The sequence below is a fragment of the Prionailurus viverrinus genome, chromosome C2 (genome assembly GCF_022837055.1).
Source record: "Prionailurus viverrinus isolate Anna chromosome C2, UM_Priviv_1.0, whole genome shotgun sequence".
Lineage (NCBI taxonomy): Eukaryota > Metazoa > Chordata > Mammalia > Carnivora > Felidae > Prionailurus > Prionailurus viverrinus.
Window position 1 is genome coordinate 85,307,626 of NC_062569.1, and position 27,266 is coordinate 85,334,891.

Below are 27,266 nucleotides of genomic sequence, written 5' to 3' on the forward strand. Positions count from 1 at the left end.
TTTCATATTAAAAAAATAATAAAGTGCTGAAAGAAAGAAAACAAAGAAACACTGGACTAAATGCAATCTAAAAATTCCTTCCGGCTCTAAAATTTAATGGTATTCAGAAGTAGCACTACTCTGTGCATGATGTTAATATGAATTACTTACTGCTATAGGGCAAGATCTAGTTCTAACTTAAGTGTGTAAGGTGCAAGGAACAGCGTGACAAATAGGTAGGATTCCCATATGATTAATTACCCAAACTGGGGCATTTTGAAAGAGAAAGATTCGTTGCATGGTATTAATATTTATCTCACTCCTTTTCAAATATTAACTAATATTTCATCAGCCAAACCACAAAGGTCTGATAAAAGTAGCAAGAAAACATTTTTCAATAGAGACATATTACAAATCCACACTTTGGCGGAGGAAAATGGGAGCACGTCAGAGGGGAGAAAACCTGTGGACCTCCATAGCTGCCACCCTTCATAGCACCTGCCCTCCAAAGCACCCGCTCTCCATAACTCCCACCCTCCAAAGCACCCGCCCTTCATAGCACCCACCTTCATAGCACCCAGGCTGACAGAGGCAAGATGGCACATTGGAAGAATGGCCAGAGGCCAAGGGGTGAATGAAGGGGGCACACCTCTGGAGAAGACTCACAGCCAGGCTAGGGGAACAGTCCAATCTGCCCTGTGCTCTGAATAGGTTCTTATCACGTTGACACTCATCTGCAGAAAGAGAGTTTGTCTGTTTGTCAATATCATGGTGAACAAGAGAAATTGGGTATCACTGGATCTGGGTTGGAATCCTGGCTCTTCACCTAATTAGCCAGACTTCACACAAGTTATTTTATCTCTACAAGTCTGCATTCCCATCTGTGGAATGGGTGTGGTAGAGGGCTGATGTGTGTGTGTGAAGGGGAGATTTGCATTAGGAACTCTAGGCACCTTCTGGGAAATGGGATAAAGACTCTAACCCCTTTTTCCATTACCCAGAACTCCAGAAACTTGTCTAAGAGGCCAGGTCCAGTGGTGAAGGAAGGACAACAAGCGTTGCCCCAAGTCATTGAAGCACAACGAGCACACTATTGACCCCCATTCAGGTCCAGCTTCCTGGGACAAGCTTACACCTGGCAGAAGGGATCTAAGAGCTAAAAAGGGCCCGGGAAAATACAGTTTGAAGCTCCTTTATTGGGCATAGCAGCGGGATAAAGGAACAGCAGAGTCATTCCTTTCTGAAGCACTATGGCAGCCACTATGGCAGCCCCTGCAATCTGGAGACCTGAACGAGTCCTGGGGACACCTGGACACGTTGGAGGGAGCTAGTGTCTTCTGACAGCCTGTGACTCACCGAGCCTGGTGCTCAGCACTGATAGGAGTCCTGAGGTGTGCAGGAGAGCCCTGTCCGCCTGAGTCTGCGTGTGTGCGTGTGCGTGTGTGTGTGCACGTGCACGGTCAATGAAGGCTGAGTGGACTTCGTGGCCTTTCTGGTGACATAGAAGAACCTCCAGTCTGGGGGTCTGGGGACCCGCGGCAGTCCAAGCTCAGCTCAGTTCACTAGGTGACTGTGGGAAATTCATTTCCCCCTTGGATCTCACTTTCTTCAGGTTGAACCTATTCTTAAGACTCCTTCCAGCCACAGTGGCCTATAGATAGCATTTGTTACTCCATTTTTGTTCCCCCTCACTTTCGAAAGGCCTTTTCCCAGCTCGGAATCTACTCTCTGTCAGGGGATGTCTGGGTCAGCCTTGCATGCATGTGACAGGAGTAGAATCCACAGGTGTGAGGTTCCTTAGCCAAGACGTCCATAGAGAGCACAGGCGTCCTGTGTATACCATTTATTGTTGATTCTGTACACCACGGTTGTTACGGGCAGCGTCCAGCGAAGTTGGACCCCCAACCCTGCCCACCAGGGCTCACACTCTATAAAACCCTGGGGGCCTAGAAATCTCTAAACGCATCACCAAGCACCTGGGATTATTTGCAGTGATTCTCTAAGCGAGGCGAATATGATCTACTTTTGAATGCAGCATGAAGGCAACGGGTTGGTGAGAAGGAGCTCTCCGTAGGTGAAGGAGAGATTCAGGCTGGGAGGAGTCTGGCCTGGAGAAGCACCCGCCCGGCCCCCCTCTCCGAACCCCAGTGATGGCTTCTTCCTCGAGCCCTCCACCACCTCCCCAGCACCCTGGATTCGGTTCTGACTGTAGGATCTGTGGGCTGAGCTCGGAGTGGTTTGTAGCTAAAGGCTGGGATATAGCCAACGTCTGGTTACCAGCTCTAGTTACCTAGTTATCTCTAGCTGTCTGCTCTCCGGAAGCTTCCTGAGTTTGGAAACAGATTCCTGAAACTGCTCTGCACTGACATCTGAAGGGTCGTGAACTTGTGTTGTTGCCCATGAAGAGTCCCTGAGAGCTGAGCTGCGCCCTTAACTCCTAAAGAGGAAGAGAGCATACACACAGCCCCAACAGTTTCCATGAGAGGGGCCTTTTTTTTGTAAGGGACGGGTGACTTCATGTTTTCCTGTATTGACCAGGCTTCTGGTCCACACACTACCACATGACGTTCCCATGCCTGGGACTATAAGAAGCAACAGGAAAGTGACTCCCATTTTCTCGACTGATGAAAGCGCAGGACAGGCCACAAGGTCTCGTACAAAGTTTGAAGACAGAAAGGAAACCCACAGTCCACTGAATAATGTTGCAGAAGAAAGTGATTTTAGACCCATTTCAAAGGGATAACGGTAGTACCTATGCACAAGGGAGTTGTGAAGTTTAAAAAGAAAATGCTCGTTAAGTGCTTTAAAGGGTATCTACGCACTTACGTAAGCATCGTCGCTAAACAGTGGTTCTAACTGGCTTTTATTATCTTTCCTGCAACATTAACATTAATGGAAGCTGCTAGTACCGGCAAGGTGAAAAATTAAAGTGAACTCTGTGCCCTACCTCAGCCTTGGGGGACAAAGCAGCTCGCTCCAGCGCTGAGAAGTGAGCAAATGCAATATCTTGTGGGAAAGGAAACTCCACCCAGCTTTTCTGGTAGCTTCCTGACCAGACAACATGGTGCAGAGGCCAAGACACCTGCCGAAGAATTGGAGGCCCAGTGGCTCCATCCAAGCCACTCTGATGAAAGAAAGGGACAGGCAAACCAGAGGGTCAGGTAAAGGGGACACACTGGATGAAGATGACTCCTTCCTCACCTCCCTGCTATCTCTGGCCCACTTGCACCCTTGTACAACGAGACACCGGAGGCGGTGCCACACCATGCTTCCTGTCTGGAGGAAAGCAGGCCGCTTCCCTTGATGGCCCCAGGATCGAATAGGGCAGCACCATCAGTGGAATGATGCCCATGCCCCAAGCTCTGGGCTCACTTCCTTCCATGCTCTGGCAAGTGTCAGTACCTGTCCACTAGTTGCTATAAATATTTTGAAAACATTTTGGAGGCCCAGATTTACCTTGGAGAGAAGATGTCTTTTGCCTTTGACAAGCCCTGTCTCTCCCAGATTCTCTGGGACAGAGAGTGTAACACTACTAAGTGTACTAGTTAGCACATCCCTTCATGGACCCTTTTTGTTGGGAACCTCGTAGCACCGTGCTGCTAAGGCCTCTCGGGATTTCCCATTCGTCTTGTGCTACAGAGGAAACTAGTAAGAGCCAGTCAGGTTTCCCAATCATGATAGCATTGGCTGCAGCTCTTTCCTGGGCAGACATAGGCACCCGAAATTCTCCATTTCACTGTTTTTACCTCTCAACTGATAGACCAGTTGTCCAGACGAAGATGTGAGTTGCCCTGAGCAAAATTTCTTTACCAGTGTGAATGTGTGTGGAGCAGGAAGGGTGACAAAGGCAGGCATTTATGTGACTATTATAACCCCGGACCAAACAACTCCACTCTCATAACCAGGCCACAGGCACAAGGAGTCCCAGAGAGCCCCCTGACCCAGAGTGACCTCTCTGTATGCCCTGATGTTGCCTGCTGTATGTGATGAACGTCCGTGTCTAGCTGACTGATGGGGGATTTTACCACACTAACAGGATTACTGGGTTCCATTACACTTGGCTTTTCAATTAAAGGATCTCATCTCTGAACTATTTCACTTCCCTCAAATGGGGAGTGAAAATTAAAAACAGATATAAGGCATAGCATGCCCATAAAAGGGCCAGGCAGAGGGGCCTCCGATCAGCAGCAGACAGCTTGCAGGCAGAGAAAGGTCTTCTGCAGTCAAGATGCCTCTAACCTGGCCATCCTGGGTGCCTTGGGGCGTGGGGATCTAATAACATCTGCTGTCTAGGCCGGAATGTACCCACATCCTCTCCGCCACCCCTGGCAGCTGGGCCTTTGCAAGGGCTGGCTGGCAGGGACAGTGAGGGGCTGGCTTGGCTCATGGGGACCCATCTCCAAAAGCCTGTATTCTCCAGTTAAAGCCCAGTATTGAAGATACTAGTGATACTCTGTTTCTTGATGTGGATGCTGATTACATGGGTATGAACTGTTTGTGAAGATCCATCCAACTCTACATGATCACACTCCCACGTTTCTGTACGTATGCTACACTTCAATAAAAAGTTAAAAGAGAAAAACCCTAGGGGTGAACATAAGGGCCCCCTGGTACCTGGGTGCTTTCTCCATCCAGTACCAATAAACTGATTTTAAATGTTTTTAGGGGGCAGACATTCTACATGATCTTATTCCCTAAGGGACCAAAATTTTCAAAGCAAAGTCTGCAGTTCAGAAATATTCTCCACGAGGCTGACTTATTGCACTGGTGCCCTTCTTCCTTTTCCAGATAACGATCCCGTGAGAGATGTTGACAGTGGCCCTCTCCACAGGAACTGAGCGACATGGTCCCTCCTTGTCTCTTTCACAGCATCCGAAAGCCAGGGTGCTTGGCCACTCTCAGGAAGCCAGTTGAGTGGGTGGAAGCCTTCTTTGAGGACAGAACTCACCCTGCCTTCAGGAGCAGAACATTGAGGGAGACCTTTCATTTCAGGGGACAGGGGACAGCCATGCCACAGGCGGGGGGTGGGAAGCGAAGGAAGGGGAATCAACTTACATCATACTTGGGAGGGGAGTTGCCCCCACCCCCCCCGGGGAGAACTATTCCCACAAAGTGAGCAGACATGGGAACGGAGTCTACAGAGGCCAGCAGGGCCGTGGACACAGGGAAGCTTGTTCTTGGAGGAGAGCTGGTGAGGCTGTGGAGAGGGGCCTTCTTGAGTGAATTAGACATGAATTAGAAACCCCAGGGGGGTTTTGCCATGGCCAGTTCGATCTCCCTGGTGGTTACGAAGGCCCTGAAAGAGCTGATTCTCCTGTAGTTCTCTATAGGAGAACCAGGCAGGTCAGGAAAAAGTTGGGGGGGGGAGCCTTTCTCTTGGGGAGCAGAGAGGAAGCAGGGGATGGCTCTGTGGACCCAGGGGTGGAGGTGGAACAATGAAATTCCCAGATCTTCCAGTGGTCCCACTGTCCCCCAGCTCCGCCTCCAGCCCGCCTCTTCAACACTCGTTGGGTGCCTTCATCTGCATCAGGACCGCATGGCTCCTCTTCCTGCAGCAGCAACAGCAGATGCAGGCAGCCAGGGAACAGGCCAGGGCAATGATGCCAATGACAATGGCGGCAATGGCCAGCCCGCTCTGGGCCTGGGTCATGCCCCACGTGCCACGGTCATCGGTGACCTCAACGGTGGTCAGGTCGGTGTAGTCCTCCACGGAGCTGGTGAACTCAGTAGTGGAGGAGATGGGGGTGGTGTCGGGGTAGCTGGGTGTGTCCGGGTACTGTGGTGTTTCCGGGTAGCTGGGCACCTCGGGGATCACTGGGACCTGGACACTGGGGACAGCGGCACTGATGCTGACGATGATGAGGGACTGGCCTCGGACACTGGGTGGGCTGAAACATACCGGGAGAGTATCTGTCCCCAACCTGGGCTTGTTGAGCAGAAGCCAACTGCGGAGTGGTAGGATGTCTGAGTCGCATCTCCAGGGGTTGTCATAGAGCCTCAGCTCACACAGGTGCCCCAGGTGATCGAAGATGCCCATGGGCAGGTTCTCCAGCTGGTTGTTCTGCAGCTGGATGGTCATGAGGCCATTGACATTGGCAAAGATATTCCCTGGGAGCTGTCTGAGGCGGTTGTTCTGCAAGGAGATGTTCTGTAGATTGACCAACATGCGGAAGACATTCCCGTCCAGCTCTTGAAGCGCATTGGTGTGGAGGGACAGCTCCCGCAGCTCCACCAGCCCATTGAAGGCGTCTGGGGAGATGTAGTTGATCTGGTTACGGCTGAGAATCAGGACCTGCAGCTGGCGGAGGTTGCTGAAGACGTTGTCAGGCAGAGAAGTGATGTGGTTGTCGTAGAGCCAAAGCTCACGCAGGTTGTGCATGGGCCCAAAGATCCCCGGAGAGAGCTCCTTCAGGGAATTCCCAAAAAGCGTGAGACGGTTGAGCTGGGGCAGCTGCATGAAGATGCCAGGGGGCAACTGGGAGATGTGGTTGTTGGACAGATAGAGCTTCTGGAGGTTACGGTTGTTGTGGAAGAGGCCAGGGGAGAGCATACCAATCTGGTTCTGCTGCAGAGCCAGCTCCTGGAGGTTTCCACACCCATCAAAAGTGCCCATGGGGATTTCTGAGAGCCTGTTCTCATACAGCCGGAGGACCTGGAGGTTGCCCAGGCGCTGGAAGACCCTGGGCGAGAGATGGGTGAGGCTATTCTTGCCGAGATTGAGCTTGGTGAGGCCCACCAGGTGGTCAAAGACACCATCAGGGATATATTCCAGGTGGTTGCCATGCAACTGCAGCTCCTTGAGGTTGCTGAACTGGGAGAAGTGTGCCGGCTGGATCTGCACCAGCTGGTTGCTGGACAGAAGGAGCGACTCGAGGTTGTCCAGGCCCTGGAAGAGGCCAATAGGCAGCACCTGAAGCTTGTTGTTGGCAAGGCTGAGGTAACGCAGCGAGCCCAGGCTACGGAAGGCACCAGGCACGATGTGGGACAGCTCGTTCTTCTCAATCCTCAGGGCAATGAGGGCTGAGATGTTGAGGAATGGGGACTCGTTGAGTTCAGTGATGTGCGTGTTGAGGATCTGCAGGCTCATGGCATTCCAGGGCAGGGGAGTGGGCACTGCCACGATGCGTGCCCCAGTGCACTCCACCTGGGAGGCCCTGGAGCAGGTACACTCAGTTGGGCAGCCATAGTAGGCCAGCCCTGCACTCCAGGCTTGGCAGCCCACCAGCAAAAGAAGGTAATGTTTCAGCGACATGGCCTCTGCAAGGGGAGAGAGCACACGTGAGTCAGGGTCATCTCACCAACACTGCTGTTATTTTTAAGCCCACGTCAACCTTTGGTGCCAAACACCGGCTTGCCTTTGAACCCCACAACCACATGCCCTGCCATATGCTACTTACGGTCCGGTCAGCAAGCCCCTTCACCTTTCCCACATGCCAAGTAATTCCCCCACCCGGAGTGCTCTTTGTCCTCATCTAAATCTTCCCCATACTTCCAAGTCTAGCTCAAATGCAGTCGCCTCTAGGAAGCTTTCCCCAGATTCTGTGAGTCAGCATTAGTTACCCTCCCATGCAGGTGGTCTTCCCAGTGTCCATTATGGCCATGCCACAGCTGGCCTCGTTCAGAATTCGTTGCGTCCCCATCTCTGTCCCTCTCTAGTCAATAAGTTTTTCAAGGGCAGGGATGTTCATCATTCATCCCCAGAGATTCCTTAAGGCAGGAACAGTATCTTGTCTGGGTTGTACCCTGGATCCAGCCCCTTGGATCAGACGCATCCTTGTATCCCTCACAGCGCAACTAACTGGCTGGTTGAACATGACCTCCTGGGGAGGAGCAGATAGGAAATGAGACCTGGCAGAAGATGCTAAGACCACAAACATGGGCCTCTTCTGGGAAAGCAGCAGCAGCCAACAAAGGTGGGATGCGCTGCTGATCTGGCAGAAAGGACGAGAGGGCAAGTTCAGCTTTTCCTCTGCCTGGCACTTCCCAGCACTTCCCTGCCCCATCACCATCACTGACAACCTGGCCCTTCGGTACCCCTTCCCGGCTTTAATTCAAACCCTTCCCAGTGAAAGGAAATGATCTATGCCACTTCCTGTCTCTCTGGAAGGAGCCAATGCCTGGGGTCTACCTTCTGGGTATAGTTCCAGTTTCCACAAAGAAACATTGAGTGGCCTTGAGTAAGTCCCAGAAAACTTGGGATGCACTTTGAGCTGAAAGGTGGTAGGGCCATATGCTCCCACAAGGCATGGTGCTGATCTGGGAATGGAGCCCAAACCCATGAAAGGTTCGATATTTGAGGTCAGAGGTGATATTTAAGATCAAAGGTCAGAAGTGATACATATACAGATATGTGTGTGTGTATATATATATATATATATATATATTTAGATATATAACGTATACAATGTGGTGGAGTCATGAGCTGTGGGCACTGAGCCCTACGTAGAGTTAAGAACCACTAACTAGCTGTTTGACCTGAAAGGAAACTTGAAACCTTCAAGCTCAGCTTTCTCGTGTGTTAAATTGGGAGGATAGCCTCTGCCCCTTCTTGAGGCCGCTGGGAGGAGCAAACAGAAGAATGGATGTGGGGGTGTCCTGCACAGTGTTGTGCAAATGTGTGCGGTTGTTCGAGGTCATCCACGACTTGGACTCTATAGACTCAAGGAGGCAGGAAGGCCTCAAAGTGTTTTCAATCTTGGAAATCTTACCTAAGGGGATTAGAGATTTCTGAGTATGTGTAAAGCAGTATCTGTAACTTCCAACTGAGGTTCAAAGGGGTCTCTAACTTCCAAAGGCGAAGAACGGCTGATCATACATCCCCACTATTTTCTGGGGATGAAGGAAGCAGGGAAACTGAGGCTCAGAGCTTAAATCCGGGACCTCCAGATTCTTGGGTGAGTGCTCTGAGTGTTATTGCAGTGCAATACAGGTCAGAGCAAGGAATCTGAAATGATGGCATGTGAGGCATAAACTGGCTGGGTGGGGAAGGTATTTCTCTAGCCTCTCTTCCTGAACTCATGGAGTCCAAAGTCTGGCCCATAACTCAGAATAATCCAGGCTTCCCAACCTGGCCTTAACTCAGTGCACCCTTTTCCTGCCCTCTCAACAAGCCTACTCTGAGGACAGAACCCAAGTTTATCTCTCCCCACCCAGACCTTGATTTTTCATTTATTCACAGCCCATCCAAGCCCCCGACCTGTTGTATTTTTGCATTAAGGACTTGAGTAACTATGTAACATGTTGGAGAAAAGAAAGAAAGAAAAACTTGGCCACCGGAGTCTAGACGCAGAGGAATGGGGTCCAATGAAGCTATAGACACATCCAGAAGCACAAATTTGTATAGACAAAAGAAGGTCCAGAACTTAAGAGTAGAAAATGAACAGCCTAAACAGGGGGCACAGAAAAAGTGACTCAACATCCACCCCAGGGGAAAGACGTAAGACTTTTTATTGATCGTAGCGGAGAAAGAAGACTGGCCAGAAAAACTAATGTCGATCTTAGCCTGCATTAACAGAAGTATTAAGTGTGGAACAAAGAAAGTGACGGTCTTCTTCTACATGGCCCTCATCAGGCCACACCTGTGCTTCTGTGCCCCAGCTTCAAGAAGGCCAATAACAAACTGGTCCCTTGAAGGCCCTGTAGAGAAGGGTAAGAGGACGGTGAGGGGACCTAGAAATGAGAACCTCCGAGCACCCGTTGAAGGAACTGTGGATAGATACCTGGAAGAAGATAGGAGGAGGCTATAAGCACTTGCTAAGAATACATGAAGGACTGCCCTGGGACACAGAAGGCAGCCTTCCTGTGGCTCCAGAGGTCAAAAGTGGTGTGCAGAAACTGTAGGGGAGCACATTTCAGCTCACCACTGTCTGAATCAGAATGGACAACCTATGGCGTTAGTAAGCTCCCCATCACTGGAAGTGTTCAAGCAGAGGCAGACCAACTCTCTGGAAAGGATGCCGGAGGGGAGATTCCTACAGCTGGGAGGGTATTGAACTGGATGACAGCTGATGTCCTGTCTATCCCCCAAGATTTTGGGATTCTAAGGCTGAGTCCAGAGCAAGGATGTGAGATCCATATACCCAGCTAATTGTGCCTGTGCTCCCAAGGGTCTGTGTGGACAGGTGTGGGTGTTTGCCCATCTCCTTGGTACATGTGTGTGTGAAAGACTTACCCCCTGGACTGACAACAAAATGGGGCGCCTGGGTGGCTCAGTTGGTTAAGCGTCTGACTTCAGCTCAGGTCAGGTACTCACAATCTGTGGGCTCGAGCCCCACGTCGGGCTCTGTGCCAACAGCTCAGGGCCTGGAGCCTGCTACGGATTCTGTGCCTCCCTCTCTTTCTGCCCCTCCCCCCCTCATGCTCTGCCTCTGTCTCTCTCTCAAAAATAAATAAACATTAAAAAATTTAAAAAAAAAAAAGGAGAAGCTCTAAATGCTCCTGGTAATGTGATGTGCTTCATTTATTTTTAATTTCTACTTCTATGCTCACCATGCTTCAAAATGGTGCCGTGGTCCCAATGTCGGGGACTAACTTAAGTGCCCACAACCTGGCAAGTCCAAGGCAGTCCCTGTCAGATTTCCCCATCTGTAAGTGAGGGTGCGGGATGAGATGCCCTCTGAGGAAGCCATCTCAGACCTTCCCTGAGTCTGCATTCCCCAGCTGGGGCGGGGGGAGGTGGGGAGGGCGTCATGCCAGTCTCAGGGAGGGCCCAGGGCCAGGGGAGGGTGCCTCACGGCTTGAGAAGAAGAGAGAAAAGATAATTCCCTTATGGGAACAGAGCCACTGTTGTTCAAAATGGACCACACTCAGCTTGACAAACATTGCAAGAATTTGCAGATTTTCCTTCTTATAAATCCTTATGTCTGCGGAGTCCACCCCAGCGCCACACGCAGCAGCTTCCTGTTTTCCAGCACTTGTTCCCGCCACAAGGCACCGACTGCTCCAGAGGACCTCCAGAGGGCCCACCTCCAACCCAGCTACAGAGCCCTCAGGGGACGGAGGGGCCACAGGCGCGGGGCTGGCCAGCCAGCGAGTGCTGCGGGCGTGCTCAGGAGCCCGGCACACAGCAGCCTAATAGCACACGCTGCCCGGTGCCGCTTGGCAGCCGTGACAAATGCCAGTTAAAGACCCACAAAGCTACCCTAATTATACCCTCCTCCTCCAGGCGGCCAAAGGCGTCCTCAGTCACTGCAGCGACTCAGCCCAGCCCCTGTCCTAGGAGGAGGGACAGCCCGGGGTCTGTCGCCGGCCCAGGAATTCAGTAAGCCAAGCAGACGGACAGGCAGCTCACCCGGACACCCCGACGCGGTCCCTCCCCAGGAGTAGAAGCACTTGGCCCAGGCACTTTGTGAGTCTCTTCAGCAAGAACTGCCTGTGACTCATGAGTGAACACATAATTAGCGTTGAAGCCCTGGGCTTTGTTGGTTGGTGGGTTGGCACTTTTTTGGTTTATTACCATCATTCACATCCCCTAAACATGAGGTTCCCTGGGAGGAGATGCCTTCTTATTGCAATGCCACGGAGCAAACTTCTGGAAAAAGCCTGGGAGACAGATGTGCGACGCTGGTCTTGATGTTAAACTGGAGTGAGAGTTTGGGTACATTCTCCAGGCCTCCTGTAAAGACTTCCAAGGGCCCTTGATAGCTCTGATATCTTCTGACTGGAGACAGAAAGGAAATCTAGCCTGAAGCCCCACCATTCACCTACCCTCCCTCCCATAGACCACGCAGGTTACCCTGAACGGCTGGCAACGCTACCTGGCCTGGCCCCTTCATGCCAAGACTGAGGAACTCATACCCATCTTTTCAGGTCTACCTTGTTGCAGAAGTTTCCCAGGCAGGGCAACCCCGCTTCTTAATCAGTGCATCTTCAAATAGCCAAGAGCCATTTCATGGGATTGGGGAGCCTCTGGTCTTGACCCCCTCCAGTGCACCCGGGGAAACTGAGGACCTGAGAGATCTCCTTCCTTGGCCTGTGCCCTCTCCCCACAGAGGTCTTCCCCTAAGCATGGCCTCACCTGCAGTGACATGCTGCCCCATCGAGCCGAGGGAGATGTCAGGCTTGGAGCTGTTGAGGGGTTGTCTTCCCCCACCCCCAGCAACTCTGCCACCCCCTCCAGCCAGTATCAGCCTCTATCAAGTTGCTCATCAGTGCTTGGTCAACGGGCTTAAAGCCACTGACTGAGAGGCTCAGTGCATCCAGACGTCCCCATCGCACTAAACGGGGGGTAACCACCCTACACCCCAAATCAGTAGATAAAAATCACCTGGAAGATCCTGGGATGCTTGTTGAATAGAAGTAGCATTGCAGCTGTGGGGATTAAATGAATCCTACCCACAAAGCACTGAGAGTCGTTCTTGGCACAGAATGAGTACCCAATAAATGTCACTGATAGTTACTGTTCGTTCTGCTGTTGAGTAAAACCAGGATCTCTTGAGACTCCACCCACAGAGATCCTGATTCCTAGGCCTGGGTGGGCCCCAGACTCTGCAGCATTTAACAAATTCCCCAAGGGACACTGATGTAGGTGTCCATGGTCTATACTCAGAAGCACTCACTGGGGTCTAGCCCAGCTCAGATACATACTCCTGACCTGTGTCATTTCCTGCCAAGAACAGAGAGACTGACCTCAGGATCAAGGAGGCTGAAGGCCAAATCACAGACCTCGCCCAGAGACCTCTACCAATATTCCCTTCCCCGGCCCTTTCGTCACCGCTGCCAGAAATCTGAGATTTATGCTAATTTGAACGTAGCAGTACAGGCTATTTCCAAAAGCAGCACTTAGAGCCCAGGACATCGGAGGTGCAAGGGCCTTGTGACTATCCTGTCAAACCATCTGGTCATTTTGTAGATGGGAAAACTAAGGGGCCCAGAGGAGGAACGGACTTGTTCAAGGTCATACAGTCAGTTGAAGGTTCCTGACATCCAGATCAGGACTCTGCCTAACTGGAGAGCTTGGTGAGCCCCTGAACCTTATCATGAGGCTTCAGGACCTTATCCACCACGTGTCTGGCAGTGCCTGAAAGGGGGGAAGAGGTGGCTTTACTCCCTCTGTCCTAAAATGATCTCAGGCTCACATGCAATCCACCCTCCAGCTGTCCAGCATTATTAACCAAGATCAAGTACCCCTCCCTACTCCCAGCCTGCATTGTTTGAGGGATGTCCTTCCTTAAGGCTGCTCTGATGCTATGTTGGCTCAATTTCACCTGAGTGGCCTGGAAGAGCAGAAGGGGTTGCCAGAAGGGATTAATCCCATAATCTGAACACACAGCCCCCTCAGGGTTTTACCCAAATTAGGAATGCTCTACCCCAAACACAAAGCATGCTGGAGCCCCAAGGCTCATCCCCCACCTGACTCGATTGTTGACCCCATCTCTCCTGGTCCTTCAAAGCCAAAACATTCTTCACTTGTTTAAAAATGAACATGAGTAAGAAAAAGCAAGTCCTTTCCAGCCCAGGGTTAGGGGAGGTAGGGCTTCCTGCAGAGGCCAAAGCAGGCCTGTAATTAGCTCGCAGGAAGGGGCAGGAGATACTAACAAAGTTGTCAGCGGAGCAGGGGAGAAGCTCCCATTTGACCGACGCTTTTATGAAAGAAGCCACCGGCTACAGCCCCCTGCTCGGGGTGACCCCCAGGGGACCCAAAACAGACAGAAATGGATGAACCTCTCAACAAAGCATCTTGGAAAAAGTTTCTAAATCCTATGTCCCAAGAGCCCCAGAGAGGCAGTGAAACCAGAAGTTATAGTCATTCGTTTGTGGTCGGGATTTAGGGAAGCAATTTGCCATGTGTAATCACAGCCTCGGGAGCATGTGCTGGCAGGACTGAGTGGGGACAGCTTCTCCCCCATCTCTCCTTATGTCTTGGCATCTGGAACTACTCCCATCTGCAGCCCACCACGCCCGGCATTTACGGAGCAAGCCCAGGTAGCCTCCAGTGCCCTGACTTTCTGCAGGGTCTGTTTACAACGCTCCCCCCTGGCCCTGACCTCTCTCCCAGGCCTGTCTCATCACTGCCGAGCCCACCCACTGACTCAAGACCACAGGCAAATGGGACTGTCCGGTCCTGACTGTACCCCCGATGTCCCATCAGTGCCGTGAAAGAAGTGACAGCCGTTAGAGAATTTCTAAATTATGGAGACAGTGGCACCAGCATATCTGGGAGTCGCTGGAGATCCAGTGCTATAATCCCAGAAGGTGCTGGCACCTTCAGTCTGAGTGACACCTTAATCCAAGAGCATCGAGGCCTGCCCTGAGGTAATACATCTGGCCCTGGAGGTAGACTGGCTCTCTCACACTTCAGCACAGGGGGGAAGCTCTAGAAAAGTTCTGCTTTTCCACAGTTGGTTCTGTGGCCCCACTCCTGCCTCTACATTTGAGCAGAGATGCGGGTAAGGGTGCCTCAGTCACAGGATTTTACATGCACACCCAGCCCCGACTCCCAGCTCAGAGCCAGCAGCCCCGGCCACCCCCAGACACATCTGGCTGGCGAGAGGGCAAGGCTGCCGGCCGCCTAAGCCACACACAAACTTAGACCCCGAAACGATGCTCAGTCCACAGCCGAAATCCAAATTGGAGATCCGAACTGGGCGGGCACTTCTGCTGAAGCCACTTTTATAGCAATGATAAGGCCGGGAAAAGAGGACAGATCTGTCTTCTGGGAAACCCTCCACTGGTCCTGGACAGAGCCACACGCCGGGCAAGCCACTGGCGGCCACCACAGTAAGTGCTGGGGGAAAGGACGCGGGTTCGAAATAACCCGAACCTTGGAAAAAGGGAACTTCTTCCCCTAATAGCACAGTCCCCGGGATAGTTTAGTTAACTTTCGGGGCATCTGAAAACTACCTGGGCAGCACCGCAGACTGACCTCATGGGGCGGTAAGGGTAAGTGGGGCAGGGGGCGGGTGGCCCCAGGGTCGCGGGGGTTGGCCCCCTCCAGAGAGCATCCCCAGGCACCCCGCCCGCCTCTCCCCTGGACGCCGGCCTGCCTGACGCGAGGTGGGGGACAGAGCCGGGGCGCTGGCCGGCAGGAGGGAGGGAGGGAGGGAGGGAGGGCGCGGCGGCCGGCCTGCCCACTTACCAGCAGCTCGGCGCCCGCCCGCCGTCGACCAGAGGGAGCCCGAGAGCAGGACGCGGCCGGCTCAAGGCGGCAGCATGAGTGCGGCGGGCCCGGCACTCCCCGTATTTAAACGGTCCAGGCGTGAGTCACCGCCGGGGGCAGTGTCGGCGCGGTGGCGGGGAGGGGCCGGGCCGGGCCGGCGGGCGGCCCAGCCGTGGGCACAGCCTCCTCGGAGATGCAGGGTGCGGGGGCTTCTCCTGCATGATTTAGTTGTGGTTTTTTTCTTTTCTTTTCTTTCTTTCTTTTTTTTTTTTTTTACAGAACACGTTCTCCTCCTGCCTCCAATGCTCCATTGGGACTCAGTCGCTGCCTTGGCCATTTCGGCTCTGGGAAAGCTCTGTGGCTGTAGAAAAGCACTGATTTTTTTCCCTTTTTCTTTGAAATTCGGAAGTAATTTCAAATTTACGGATAATTTGCAAGAATAATACAAGGAACACTCTTCTGTGCCTAACCCAATTTGCTTATTTGTTAACATGGTGGGAAAAGCATTTAAGTTCCAAAGAGAGATAAAGTACCCCCCCCCCAAAAAAAACACAAAGTTTCGTTTCCCTTCTGATATCAACTTCTGCTCCCTGGCTGCCGCCCCGCAGAGATAGGGGCATGCAGTCAAGGGGCATATTTAAGAATGAGAGGCTCCCTGTGACCTTCACCTCTGCATTGGAGCCCACTCCCGGCTGCCCTAGTGGGGAACAAGAAACCATTTCTGTTCTTAGTATCACCAAGAGAACCTGGGGAAGAAGGGAAAGAAGTCATAGTTTATGGGGTGAGGAGGCAACCAAACCCCTAGCATCTTCTCCAAGATGCAGCCTCAATAAGGCAGGAACTGCGCTGGGCTGAGCCACGTGCCCTTCCCTGGCTCAGTTTACCTTTTCAGCCCAGTGGGGAGAGTGATATTTACACACAATGCCTCATGGAATGCCAGGAGCCTTAATTAATGTTTGCACTGTGCTTTGAGATGGGCGATGAAAGGAAGATATAAAACTGCATAGTGTTATTACCGAAATAGTCACTTGGGTGGCTTGCGATGGTCAAGCCCTACAGCCTGAATCATGTCACATTCCTCCTCACTGGTGGCACCATGATTCAGAGCCAGAAACAAAAAGCACCCTGTCCATTAAGTGACATGAGCCTAAGAGGGGCAGGCACCGCTTGGAGGGATCTCCCCACAGCTCCCAGCCCTGGTTCTTCAACGACCAACCTCCCTTCCAAATAACATTCTGTGTGGAGACCCCCTCCCTCTTACTACCCAGGCACCTTCACCTCCCCAAACTGAAGCCGTCAACCGCCTTTTTGTAGAACCTGGAAGAATAAAAATATCCCCTCTTTACCTTCTTTCCTTCCTTCCTGATTCTAACATTCAGCCACTCTGCACTGGCTGCTGAGGTCCGCACAGGGATGAATCAGATACTTTTCTTGCCCGTGAAGAGCTGAGAGAAGGACGGACATTTATGAAGCACCTACTGTGAACCATAGAGCCCACAGGCACCTTATTACATCTCTACAGTATTTTATCTATACCAGGTTTCTAAATGTTGCCACTACTGAGATTTGGGGCCAGAGGATTCTTTACTGTGGGGAGCTGTCCCAGGTACACGCATTCCTCAAAGATATTGTGGCTTCAGTTTCAGACCACCACAATAAAGCCAGTATCACAGTAAAGCGAGTCAAATGAATTTTTTAGTTTCCTAGAACGTATAAAGTTGCATTTACACTCTACTGTAGTCTATTAAGTGAAGAAGAGCATCATTTCTAAAACGATGTACATACCTTAATTTCAAAATACTTCAATGCTAAAAAATGCTAACCATCGGGGCGTCTGGGTGGCTCAGTCGGTTAACTTCGGCTCAGGTCATGATCTTGCGATCTGTGAGTTCAAGCCCCGCATCGGGCTCTGTGCTAACAGCTCAGAGCCTGGAGCCTGCTTCAGATTCTGTGTCTTATTCTCTCTCTGCCCCTCCCCCACTATGCTCTGTCTCTCAAAAATAAATAAATGTAGAAAAGATTTTTTTTTTCAAAATGCTAACCATCATCCGAGCTTTCAGCAAGTCATAATGTTTTTGCTGATAGGAACTTATGCCTCAGTGTGGGAGGCTGCTGATTTGTCAGGGTGGTGGCTGCTGAAAACTGTGGCCACTGGTGACTTCTTAAGACAAAGCAACAACGGAGTTTGCCACTTCCTTTCACGAAAAATTTCTCTGGAACACGTGGTGCTGTTTGATAGCAGTTTACCCACAGAACTTCTTTTAAAATCAGAGTCAGACCTCTCAAACCCTGCCACTGCTTTATCAACTAAGTTTATGTAATATTCTCAATCCTCTGTTATCATTTCAACCATCTTCACAGCATCTTCACCAGAAGTCTCTTCCATCTCAAGGAACGACCCTCTTTGCTCATCCCTAAGAAGCCACTTCTCATCCATTCAAATTTTATCAAGAGGTTGCAGCAATCAGTCCCATATTCAGGCTCCACTTCTGATTCTGGTTCTCCGGCTATTTCTACCACATCGGCAGTTCCTTCCTGCACGGGAGTCTTGAGCCCTCAAAGTCATCCATGAGGGTTGGAATCAACTTCTTCCAAACTCCCGTTTATGTTGATATTTTGACTTCCTCCTATGAATCATGAATGTTCTTCATGGCATCTAGAACGGTGAAGCCTTGCCACAAGGTTTTCAGTGTACTTTGCCCAGATCCATCAGAGGAATCACTATCTATGATGGCTAGAGCTTTCTGAGATGTATTTCTTTAGGACTAAGACTTCAAAGTAGAAATGACTCCTTGACCCGTGAGCTGCAGAATGGATGTCGGGCTAGCAAACATGAAAACTTCATTTCCCCTCTCCAACAGAGCTCTTGGGTGACCAGGTGCTTTGTCCATGAGCAGTCATATTTTTAAAAGAATCTTTTTTTTTCCTGAGCAGTAGGTCTCAACAGTGGGCTTAAATTATTCAGTAAACACGTTGTAAACAGATGTGCTGTCATCCAGGTGCTGTTATTACATTTACAGAGCTCAGGGAGAGCAGATTTAGCATAATTCTTAAAGGCCTTAGGATTTTCAGCATGATAACTAAGCGCTGGCTTCAACTTCAAGTCACCAAACAAAAGAGTCAGCTTGGCATCTTCTTTCAAGAGAAGGTTATTTCGTCTTCATTGAGCATCTGTTGCTTAGTGCAGCCACTTTCATTAATTATCCAAGCTGGATCTTCTGGAAAACTTCCTGCTTCACCTTGCACGTTTATATCATGGAGACGGCTTCTTTCTTTAAACCTCATGAGCCAACCTCTGCTAGCTTCAATCTTTAATTGTGCAGCTTCCTCTCCTCTCAGCTTCATAGGATTGAAGAAAGTTAGGGCCGTGCTCTGGATTAGGCTTTGGCTTAAGGGAATATTGTGGCTGGTTTGATCTTCTATCCAGACCACTCAGACATTCGCCATATCAGCAATAAGGCTGTTTTGCTTTTTTTTTTTTTTTTTTTTTATCATTCATGTGCTCACTGGAGTAGCACTTTTAATTTTCCTTCAAGAACTTTCCTTTGCATTCACAACTTGGCTAACTCTTTGGCACTAGAGGCCAAGCTTTCAGCCTGTCTCAGCTTTCGGCATGCCTTCCTCATGAAGCTTAATCATTTCTAGCTTTTGATTTAAAGCAAGAGACGTGTGGTTCTTCCTTTCACTTGAACACTTAACGGCCAATTTGAGGGCAATTAATTGTCCTAATTTCAATATTGCTATGGGTCAGGGAATTAGGAGGCTCAAAAGGAGGAAGACAGATGGGGGGAGCAGCTAGTCAGTGAAGCAGTCAGAACAGATACATTTATGGATTAAGTCCACCATGCTATGTGGGTGTGGTTTGTGGATCCCCAAAACAATTACTATAGTAGATTAAAGATGATGGATCAGAGATCACCACAACAAACATAATAATGATGAAAAAGTTATAATATTGCAAAAATTACCAAAACACGACACAGAGACATGAAGTGAGCAAATGTTATTGGAAAAATGGCACCCATCGACTTGTTTATGCAGGGTTGCCACAAATCTTGAATTTGTAAAAAAAAAAAAAGTGCAAAAAGGTGAGATATGCCTGTATCATAGGATGCTTAAAGTATCCCTGGGCTCAACCCACTAGATACCATTAGTGTCCCTCCCAAATTGAGACAACCAAAAATGCATGTTGCCAGAGCATGCACAGCCACCCACCCACACACGCACAGAGCTGAGAGCCACTGATCTACCAATAATCCTGTGAGTGGGAGTAACTGTCCCTGTTTTACAAATAAGAAAACTAAGGCTCAGGGCAGTTAACTAATTTCCCTGAGATCACACTCTAAGTGACAGAGCCAAAATTCAAACCCTGGATGTGCGTTGTATGCTTTCCCTCCCACTGTGTGCTTACACTCACTTAACTCTTGCAGATAGGAGTGTGGCCATGTTTAAATTAGAGTAAGGATTTCAAGAAGTCAAGGGGCGTGAAGTCCTCAGCATAAGTTGGATAAATGTGGATGCATTTGAGTTTTGTGAAGAAGGTGGCCTTCAAAGATGAGCAGGATCTGGAAATATGAGAGCAGCAAGTTAAGGAAAACCATTGAATCAGAGCAAGGAGAGGAGGCTCTCCAAAAACTAGAGCCTAGACTTTGTGGCAGGTCTTCCTGGAGACCTGAGCAAGGAGAGGAGGCTCTCCAAAAACTTGAGCCTAGACTTTGTGGCAGGTCTTCCTGGAGAGGGCTGGGACGCCTCCCTGAGGAACATGAGGTCCCTTACAGGCAGTAGGGAGACACCGAGGGTTTGGGAGGAGAGTAGAGGCACAGTCAGAGCCACACTGCAGGAAGCATAGTATGGCAGGAGTTTCAGATTTAATGGAAGACCCTTGGCTGTCCACAGGACATCCAGTTTCCAAAGCACTCCTACCATCCTCTCTGGTCTTCATGACAGGACATGGATTTCAAGACAGTAAGCAGCCCATGCAGGAAGGACCAGTTCTCCAGACTGGAGATCCAGCTACAGGACCTGTGAGCTTTAGCTCACCGAGAACCCCTCTTTCATGGAGCAGCACGTTCTTTGCTACTGAGAAAGCAAGATGGCCCCAGTCAGCCCCCAGAAGTGAGATCTCCTGGTGAAAGTAAGAGCCTGATTCACCACCCACAGGCCCTATAAACCTCAGGGCTCACTTTCCAGGCCCCCCTCCCCTCCCCTAGAACCGGAAGGGCCGGGGTTGCCTTAGGGCTTCAAAGAGGTCTATCCCTCCCACCCATGCATGTTTCCCAAGTCTAGTTAATATGCATAGAACCCAGGGAGCTGAGGTCATGAAAGCCCTTCACAGCAACCTCAAGAGACAGAGTTATAGCTCTGCTTGGTCCACCTCTGGGAGAGGGGAGTCAGGACTGCACAATGAAGTCCCTGGGGTGGGGGGGGGGGATTGGCAAGATAAAAAAGGTGGAGAATGCTCAGGGCTCCTAAGGATGTGGGTACTGTTGATGGGAATATAAATTGGTAGAGCAGCAGCTATCAAAATTCAAAATGTGTAAACCCATTCACCACGGTCAGTGCAACACCACACACGATCGTATGTGTGCACAAAGCTACATGCCCAAGAACACTCAGTGCAGAATTGTTTGCAACAATAGGTTGTGTTAACAATGTGAATGTCCTTCCATAAGACAATGATTCCGTGTATCATAAAAACCCATACCAAGTACCCAATTTAAAAAGATTGGATACATCTTCATTTGCCAAAGAAGAAAAATATACTTCATGTATTAAGAGATTAATATATAGGGGCGCCTGGGTGGCTCAGTCAGTTAAGCGTCCGACTTCGGCTCAGGTCATGATCTCTCGGTCCGTGAGTTCGAGCCCCGCATCGGGCTCTGTGCTGACAGCTCAGAGCCTGGAGCCTGTTTCAGATTCTGTGTCTCCCTCTCTCTGACCCTCCCCTGTTCATGCTTTGTCTCTCCCTGTCTCAAAAATAAATTAAAAAAACATTAAAAAAAGAGATTAATATATATACATTATTAAAATTATTATAATTAATATACATTATATTACTTATATATTATAGTTAATATTATATATATTTTTTTACATATTGCACTTACTGGTTTTAGGGGGAAACACATACATGTATAACTCCTCAGTTATATTTCAATATATGGGAAACATAGTGAGGAAAACAATGTCACTATTTGCCCATCATGATCACACAAGATGCCAGAAGATGGTACAGAACATCAGTTTTCCTACTGAATGGCTCATGGAATCAGCCTCAAATGAGCACCCAAGGCTCTTGTCTTTGCCTGTCCCCCACCCCTCTTCTTCCCCAGGTCACTCTGCTCTGCTCCCACCTGCTGGTCCCCAGGGGCAGGGGGTGGCGCCCAGCCATGCTGGAATCAGAGAAGGCCACGGGGCCCCACCTGGTTTCTAGCTCATTCCCAAAGCCCTGACTGTTCTTTGAAGGAAGAATTTTAGGTCGCTTCTCAGAGCAGTGACTCTCAAAGACCAACAGCCATCTCTCTCGCTCGTGTGGACAGCTTCTCACAACGGGACTGAAAAACTACGTTGCCAGCCAAGTCTCTGTCGATTTTCTCAGTTTTACAAAACAGCTTTCATAACACAGATGAGGAGGAACCAGAAAGAACAGTGCAGGTGAGATAAAGTTTCAGCCAGTTTTATATCTATATGTATGTGTGTGTGTGTATTCGCACACGTGCATGCACACACACGTATGTACACACATGTGCGTGCACACACATGTATGCGTGTGCGGGCATGTAAACGCGCACATCTGTGTGTGCACACGTGTTTGCATGTGTGTGCACATGTGCATGCGTGTGTGTGCACATATACGTGTGTGCACACGTGCACATATGTGATCTCTGTCTATAGCTATGTATAAATGCTTAGGAAAGGACAAGGACGTGGAAGGACACACAGAACTGCTGCAGTAGCAGAGGGAGTGATGGATAAGGATTTTTTATAACTGTGTGTTGTCTTACGTTACAGTTAAATAGAAACACATTCCTGAATTGCATCTCATGGACAATTAGAACAACTATTTTAAAAGACAATTACAAATTTTATTCTTTTGTTTTTCTGAAGTTTAGTTATTTATTTTGAAAGAGAGAGAGAAAGAAAGAGCACAAGCAGGGGAGGAACAGAGAAAGAGAGGGAGAGAGAGAATCCCACTCTGTCAGCACAGAGCCCGATGCAGGGCTTGAACTCACAAACTGTGAGGTCATGCCTGAGCCGAAATCAAGAGTTGACGCTGAACTGACTGTGCCACCCAGGCGCCCCTAAAGTTCTATGCTTTTAAACATTTCTTTTTATTACACCGAAACCCACCTCCTGGAACCTCCACTGGTGGATTCCCTTTCCCTCTTCAGGCCCCATAGTGCCTGCCCTGGCCTGGGGGCCATCGCCTCAGATGTTTGAGACACATGAACAGGCTCACCCCCTTCCAAAGCCTCCGTGCCATCTGCCCCTTTGGACACACCACACGTAGTCCCTTCCCTCAACTGTCCTGGTTGCTCACCACGGGGCTTTGCATTCACTCAGCAAACGGAGCATTCAGTAAGTGGCAGGCCCTGGCTGAGTGCCAGTATACGGGGTGAATTTGTTCTGGGAGGCACTCAAATATAGGAACAGTCATATTCAGATGGAAGGTATATATGGGTTGGGGCCAACAAGGGAGCCGCTGAGCCTTCCTGGACCATGGGAGGAAGGCTTCCCCAAGGAGGAGGCCCTTGGACTAAACCCAGTAGGATGAGTGGGCGTTTGGGCCTCTGAGAACAAATAGCATTTGCAAAGTCTCAAAGGCGCTGAAGACCATGGCACATCCAGCATGTGGCCAACAGTTCAGGATAAGTGGAGAGCAGGGTGCACGTGAGGGCTTAGGAGAAACAGCATCCTGGGAAGAAGGCAAGATCCAACGTATGAGGGGCCTCACCAAATGGGACTCAGTCTGTAGGTGGCCATGGACGGCCACAGAAGAGTTTGGCCAGGGACAGATGTAGTCAGATGGGTGTAGGGTTGCAACAGGGGTGATTCTTCCCCATCCTGTGGAACATTTGGCAGTATCTGGAGACATTTGGGGTTGTCACAACTTGAGAATGCAAGTGGCGTCTAGTGAGTACAGCCAAGAGATGAGGCTAGACATCCTCCAGTGGACAGGACAGTCTCCTGCAGCCAAGCATTATTTGGACTGAGATGTCAATGGTGCTGAGGTTGAGAAACACAGATATGGAAGGTGGATAGTTTTAGCAGCAGCATAGAGGATGGATCGCTGAGGGGGTGTGGGTTGGAGAGGGTAAGAAGACCTGATAAAAAATTATAGCAACAGCTCGGATGCGAGGCAATGAAAACCTGAATGAAGACAGGGCAGTGAGAATGGAGAAGAAACTGAATCAGGAGGTGATAATAAGGAGTGAACTGGTACAACACGGTGATGGATTGGTTATAGTGGGAAGTGAGGTGATACAGTGGGGCTATTACAATACAGGTTAGGCCACCATAACAAAGTGAGCCAAACATAGCAAGAGCTTAAGCAAGACGGATGTTTATTTCCCATCAAGCCTGGAATGGTGGCTTGACTATATCAGGGACCAAGACCCCATCCATCCAATTGCTCAGCCATCTTCAATCCATGCCCACGATGGTTGCTCTAGCTCCTGCTTTCATGTTCACATTCTAGCCAAGGGAAAGGCAGGAGAGAGGAAGCATCTCAGTCCTTCTCTTTAAAGGCATGACCTAAAAGCTACACACATCACTTCCACTCATATTCCATTGGGCAGAACTGAGTCATGTGGCTGCCCCCATCTGCAAGGGAAATGTAGTCTTGAGTTGAGCACCGTATAGAAATGAACACTTTTAGGGGCGCCTGGTGGCTCAGTCGATTGAGCATCTGACTCTTGATTTCAGCACAGGTCATGATCCCAGGGTTGTGGGATGGAGTCCCATATCAGGCTCCACACTGAGCGTGGGCTGCTTAAGAGTCTCTCTTAGCCTCTCTCTCTGGCCCTCCCCTGCTCTCTCTCTCTCTCTCTCAAAATAAAATAAAACTTAATTAATTAATTAAAACTTTTATATCAGTAGAAGAGGAGGGAAGCAGCCATTGGTAGGCTATTAGCAGTCCATGCCATGGGTGATAAAAGAAAAAGCCATGAGAGGAACAGCCAGGTTTTTGGCCTGAGAGACCCAATAGATGGTGGGTAACATTAAGAGGACTCGTGAACATGGAAGTGGTAAGAAGCAAAGGGGCAGACTCATTTTGAACAGGCTGCCTTTGAGCCCTGTAGGACCACAATGTGGACTGTCCCACAGAGCCTGAAATCAGGGCCTGAGCTCAGGGCAAGGGTCTGGGTGGGAACAGAACTCTAAGAAACCACAGAACCATAAAGGAGAGATAGTCTAGCAATGGTACTTAATCTGGAGTCCATAAGCCCCAGCCATTAAAGCAGCCTCCCTACACCTAAAGTACTGACAGGAAGTTGCAGCCTATGAATTCCCTGAAATTGTCTGTAAGTTATGTGGAAATGTGCTGTACGCTTTTCCAGGAAGGCAGCTCATGACTTTCATCAGATTCTCAAGGATCTGGATGCAGAAGAAGAGGGTTCAGAATGGCAGACTGGGTATTTCCCCCGTCTTATTACTGAGGCAGGTAGAGGAAGAAGAGCGAACCAAAGGGACCAGGAAAGAGCAATGAAGGTGGTCTCAGGAGCAGCAAGACAGAGGGTTTGGATGGGCAGCATGGAGCAGGGTTTAAGAAGAATGGGTGGTAAATCAGTGATGCCCATGGATGTCGGGAAGCCTATGACAAGGACAGTCAGTGGTTTCGAGGGAGCGGAAGGAGCAGGTGGAGGAGACACATCCCAGAGGGAAAGATTGGTGGGAAGGCCAGGCCCGGCTTTTAGGATGGCAGCAGATTAAACATGGCAGAGGTCGAATGGAAATGTCCAGCAGAGAAGGAGGTAATGAGAAGTGCAGAGATAGAACAAACGATATCTTCTGGAAACAGGCTCCTAGCACCAACGTTAGCACTCGGGTGTGGTCCCAGCAGCAGAAACAGAAGTGCTCGCTGTCACAGAAAGGGCTCAGACTTGTAGGGTGCTTTCCACCTCTGCCTGGCACTGATCGGGACCTTGGCGACTTAATCCACCTCTCTGAGCCTCTTTGTCCCCATGTGTGAACTCAGATAACCACCTGCCTGATGTGAATAATGAAAGGACTAGAAGAAAAATCATGTGTGGAAATGTCCCACTCAGGTCCTGGTCGCAGCAGATGCCCAGTAAGTGGGAGGGCCTTTCTCCCTTCCCAGTCCTTCCCTTCTGATAGGATCGATGCTTTTTAGCTCACATCAAAAGGGCAGTCTTTGAGGAAAGGACCTTATAATCTTCCTACTTTTCCCAAAGGGGCAGAATTCGGTTTATTTCAAGTACTGCACGCCAAAGTCTTGTGGAAGAATGAAGCCAGAAACACTGACAATATATAGAATAATACCAACGAGGCCAACAAGCAGACAGTCACCTTCTTAAAATCCCCAGTGACAGCTGCCAGACTCATCTCCATCCATAGCTGGTTATTAGTGATGTTTCTGCAAAGACGAGTGTCATGAGATTGTCCTCGGTCCCCCGCATTCTGTTCCCGATGATGATGATGATGTGTTCAGAGTCATGAGTGTTCCAAGGAGGCTATTTGGTCGGAGGTTGTCAGGCCTGGAAGCAGTGGGTGGAGGAGAGAGGATTTCACACGTGAAAGAGCAACCTGCAAACAAACAACTCAATTAAAACACCGGCAAAGGACCTGAGCAGACATTTCAACAAGGAAGATACACCGATGGCCAACAAGCACATGAGGAGATGCTCAGCATCACTAGTCATCAGGGAAACGCAAACCCAAAACCACAGTGAGGTACCACCTCACACCCACAAGGATGGCTGCTACCCAAAAAATGGAAAATAATAAAGGGTTGGAAAGGATGTGGAGGAACTGGAGCCCTGGTACATCACTGCTGGGAATGTAAAACGATGTCGCTGCTATGGGAAATGGGATGGCTGTTCCTCAAGAGTTGAAACACAGAACTACCCTAGGTCCGGCGATTCTTCTAGGGGTGCACCCAAAAGACTGAAAAGCGGGTGGTGGCACTCCAACGTGACTACACTTAATGCCACCAAACCGCGCAAAAAAATGGTCACAGTGGTAAATTTTATGTTCCGTAGATTTTATCACACACGCGCGCGCGCACACACACGAAACGATCCTCAGATTGAATTATGCTGGACAGAGTCGAAGACCATTGTTGAACTCGTGAAACGTTTTTCTGGGAAATGAAAAATTAGGCCTTCGTGCAAACGTTATCAAAAATAGAGAACACGCAAAGCCAATCTAAGCTGGTTCCTGGTTGACCTGCATGTGGACAGGTCGCCGAACGCACCCCTCTGCTCCGGCCTGAACTCAGCTCCCCTGGCCCAGCGGCTGTGTCCCCGGCCTTTGAGGAAGGCTGGCCTGCCTTTGGATGATGTGCATGTGAGCCATCATTCCCTCCCCTATAATTTTGTCTTTTATATTTTTTTCCACATTTTCCGTATATGACTTGACAGTTTTTATAATGAAGTGAACATTCCTTAAATGCTCCATATTTTAAAGACCCCGCCCTCCATGCCAGCCCTTGTGAGCAAGGGCGCAGTGTTTCTCAGAAGGGACCTCCACTGCCCAGCACTAGCCCCCGGCGTGCAATGCTCTCTTCTCCCAGGTGAGTCACGAAGGACAGAGGACGGAAAGGTTTGCTCAGCCAGGATAGGGCAAGGAAGGCATGGCGGGGTGAACACAGGCCTTTGAGGGTGAATGAAAGGGTTTGAAGGGGGTAGGTGGGCATTTTAAGCAAGGGCCCAAAGAATAGATGCTGTGTTTGTAGGGAGTGAGTTTTGACAGAGAGCTGGATTATGAAGCCCTTCTAAGCTGGGCTGAGAAACTTGAACTTTTCTCCATAGGTGACAGCGAACCGGGAAGGGTGGCGGTCATTGTTTCATTTATTTTGTCAAGACCCAGCCTGCCCGGTCCAAGAAGCCCCAGGGTCTGCCTTCTCATCCCATCAGCCTCCAGAACAGCCTGAGCCCAGCCACGGGGTGTCCCGGAATGTACAGACGGACTCAGGTTAAGTTTGCCAAGTGTCTTCTTAAACACTGTT

General features: G+C 49.9%; 1 protein-coding gene across 2 annotated transcripts; it reads right to left on the reverse strand.

Moving 5' to 3' along the window:
• Positions 1-1,850: 1,850 nt before the first annotated feature.
• On the reverse strand, positions 1,851-16,471 carry LRRC15 (leucine rich repeat containing 15). Of its 2 annotated transcripts, none has more exons than XM_047874117.1 (2): positions 16,423-16,471; positions 1,851-7,236 (listed from the first exon to the last, which is right to left on the reverse strand). In XM_047874117.1, the coding sequence occupies exon 2, from the start codon at positions 7,229-7,231 to the stop codon at positions 5,477-5,479; it is 1,755 nt and encodes a 584-aa protein (XP_047730073.1). In that variant the 5' UTR covers positions 7,232-7,236; positions 16,423-16,471; the 3' UTR covers positions 1,851-5,476. The 2 variants fall into 2 exon arrangements, with proteins under 2 accessions (XP_047730073.1, XP_047730072.1); XM_047874116.1 differs by lacking the exon at positions 16,423-16,471 and adding an exon at positions 15,056-15,115.
• Positions 16,472-27,266: the final 10,795 nt, after the last annotated feature.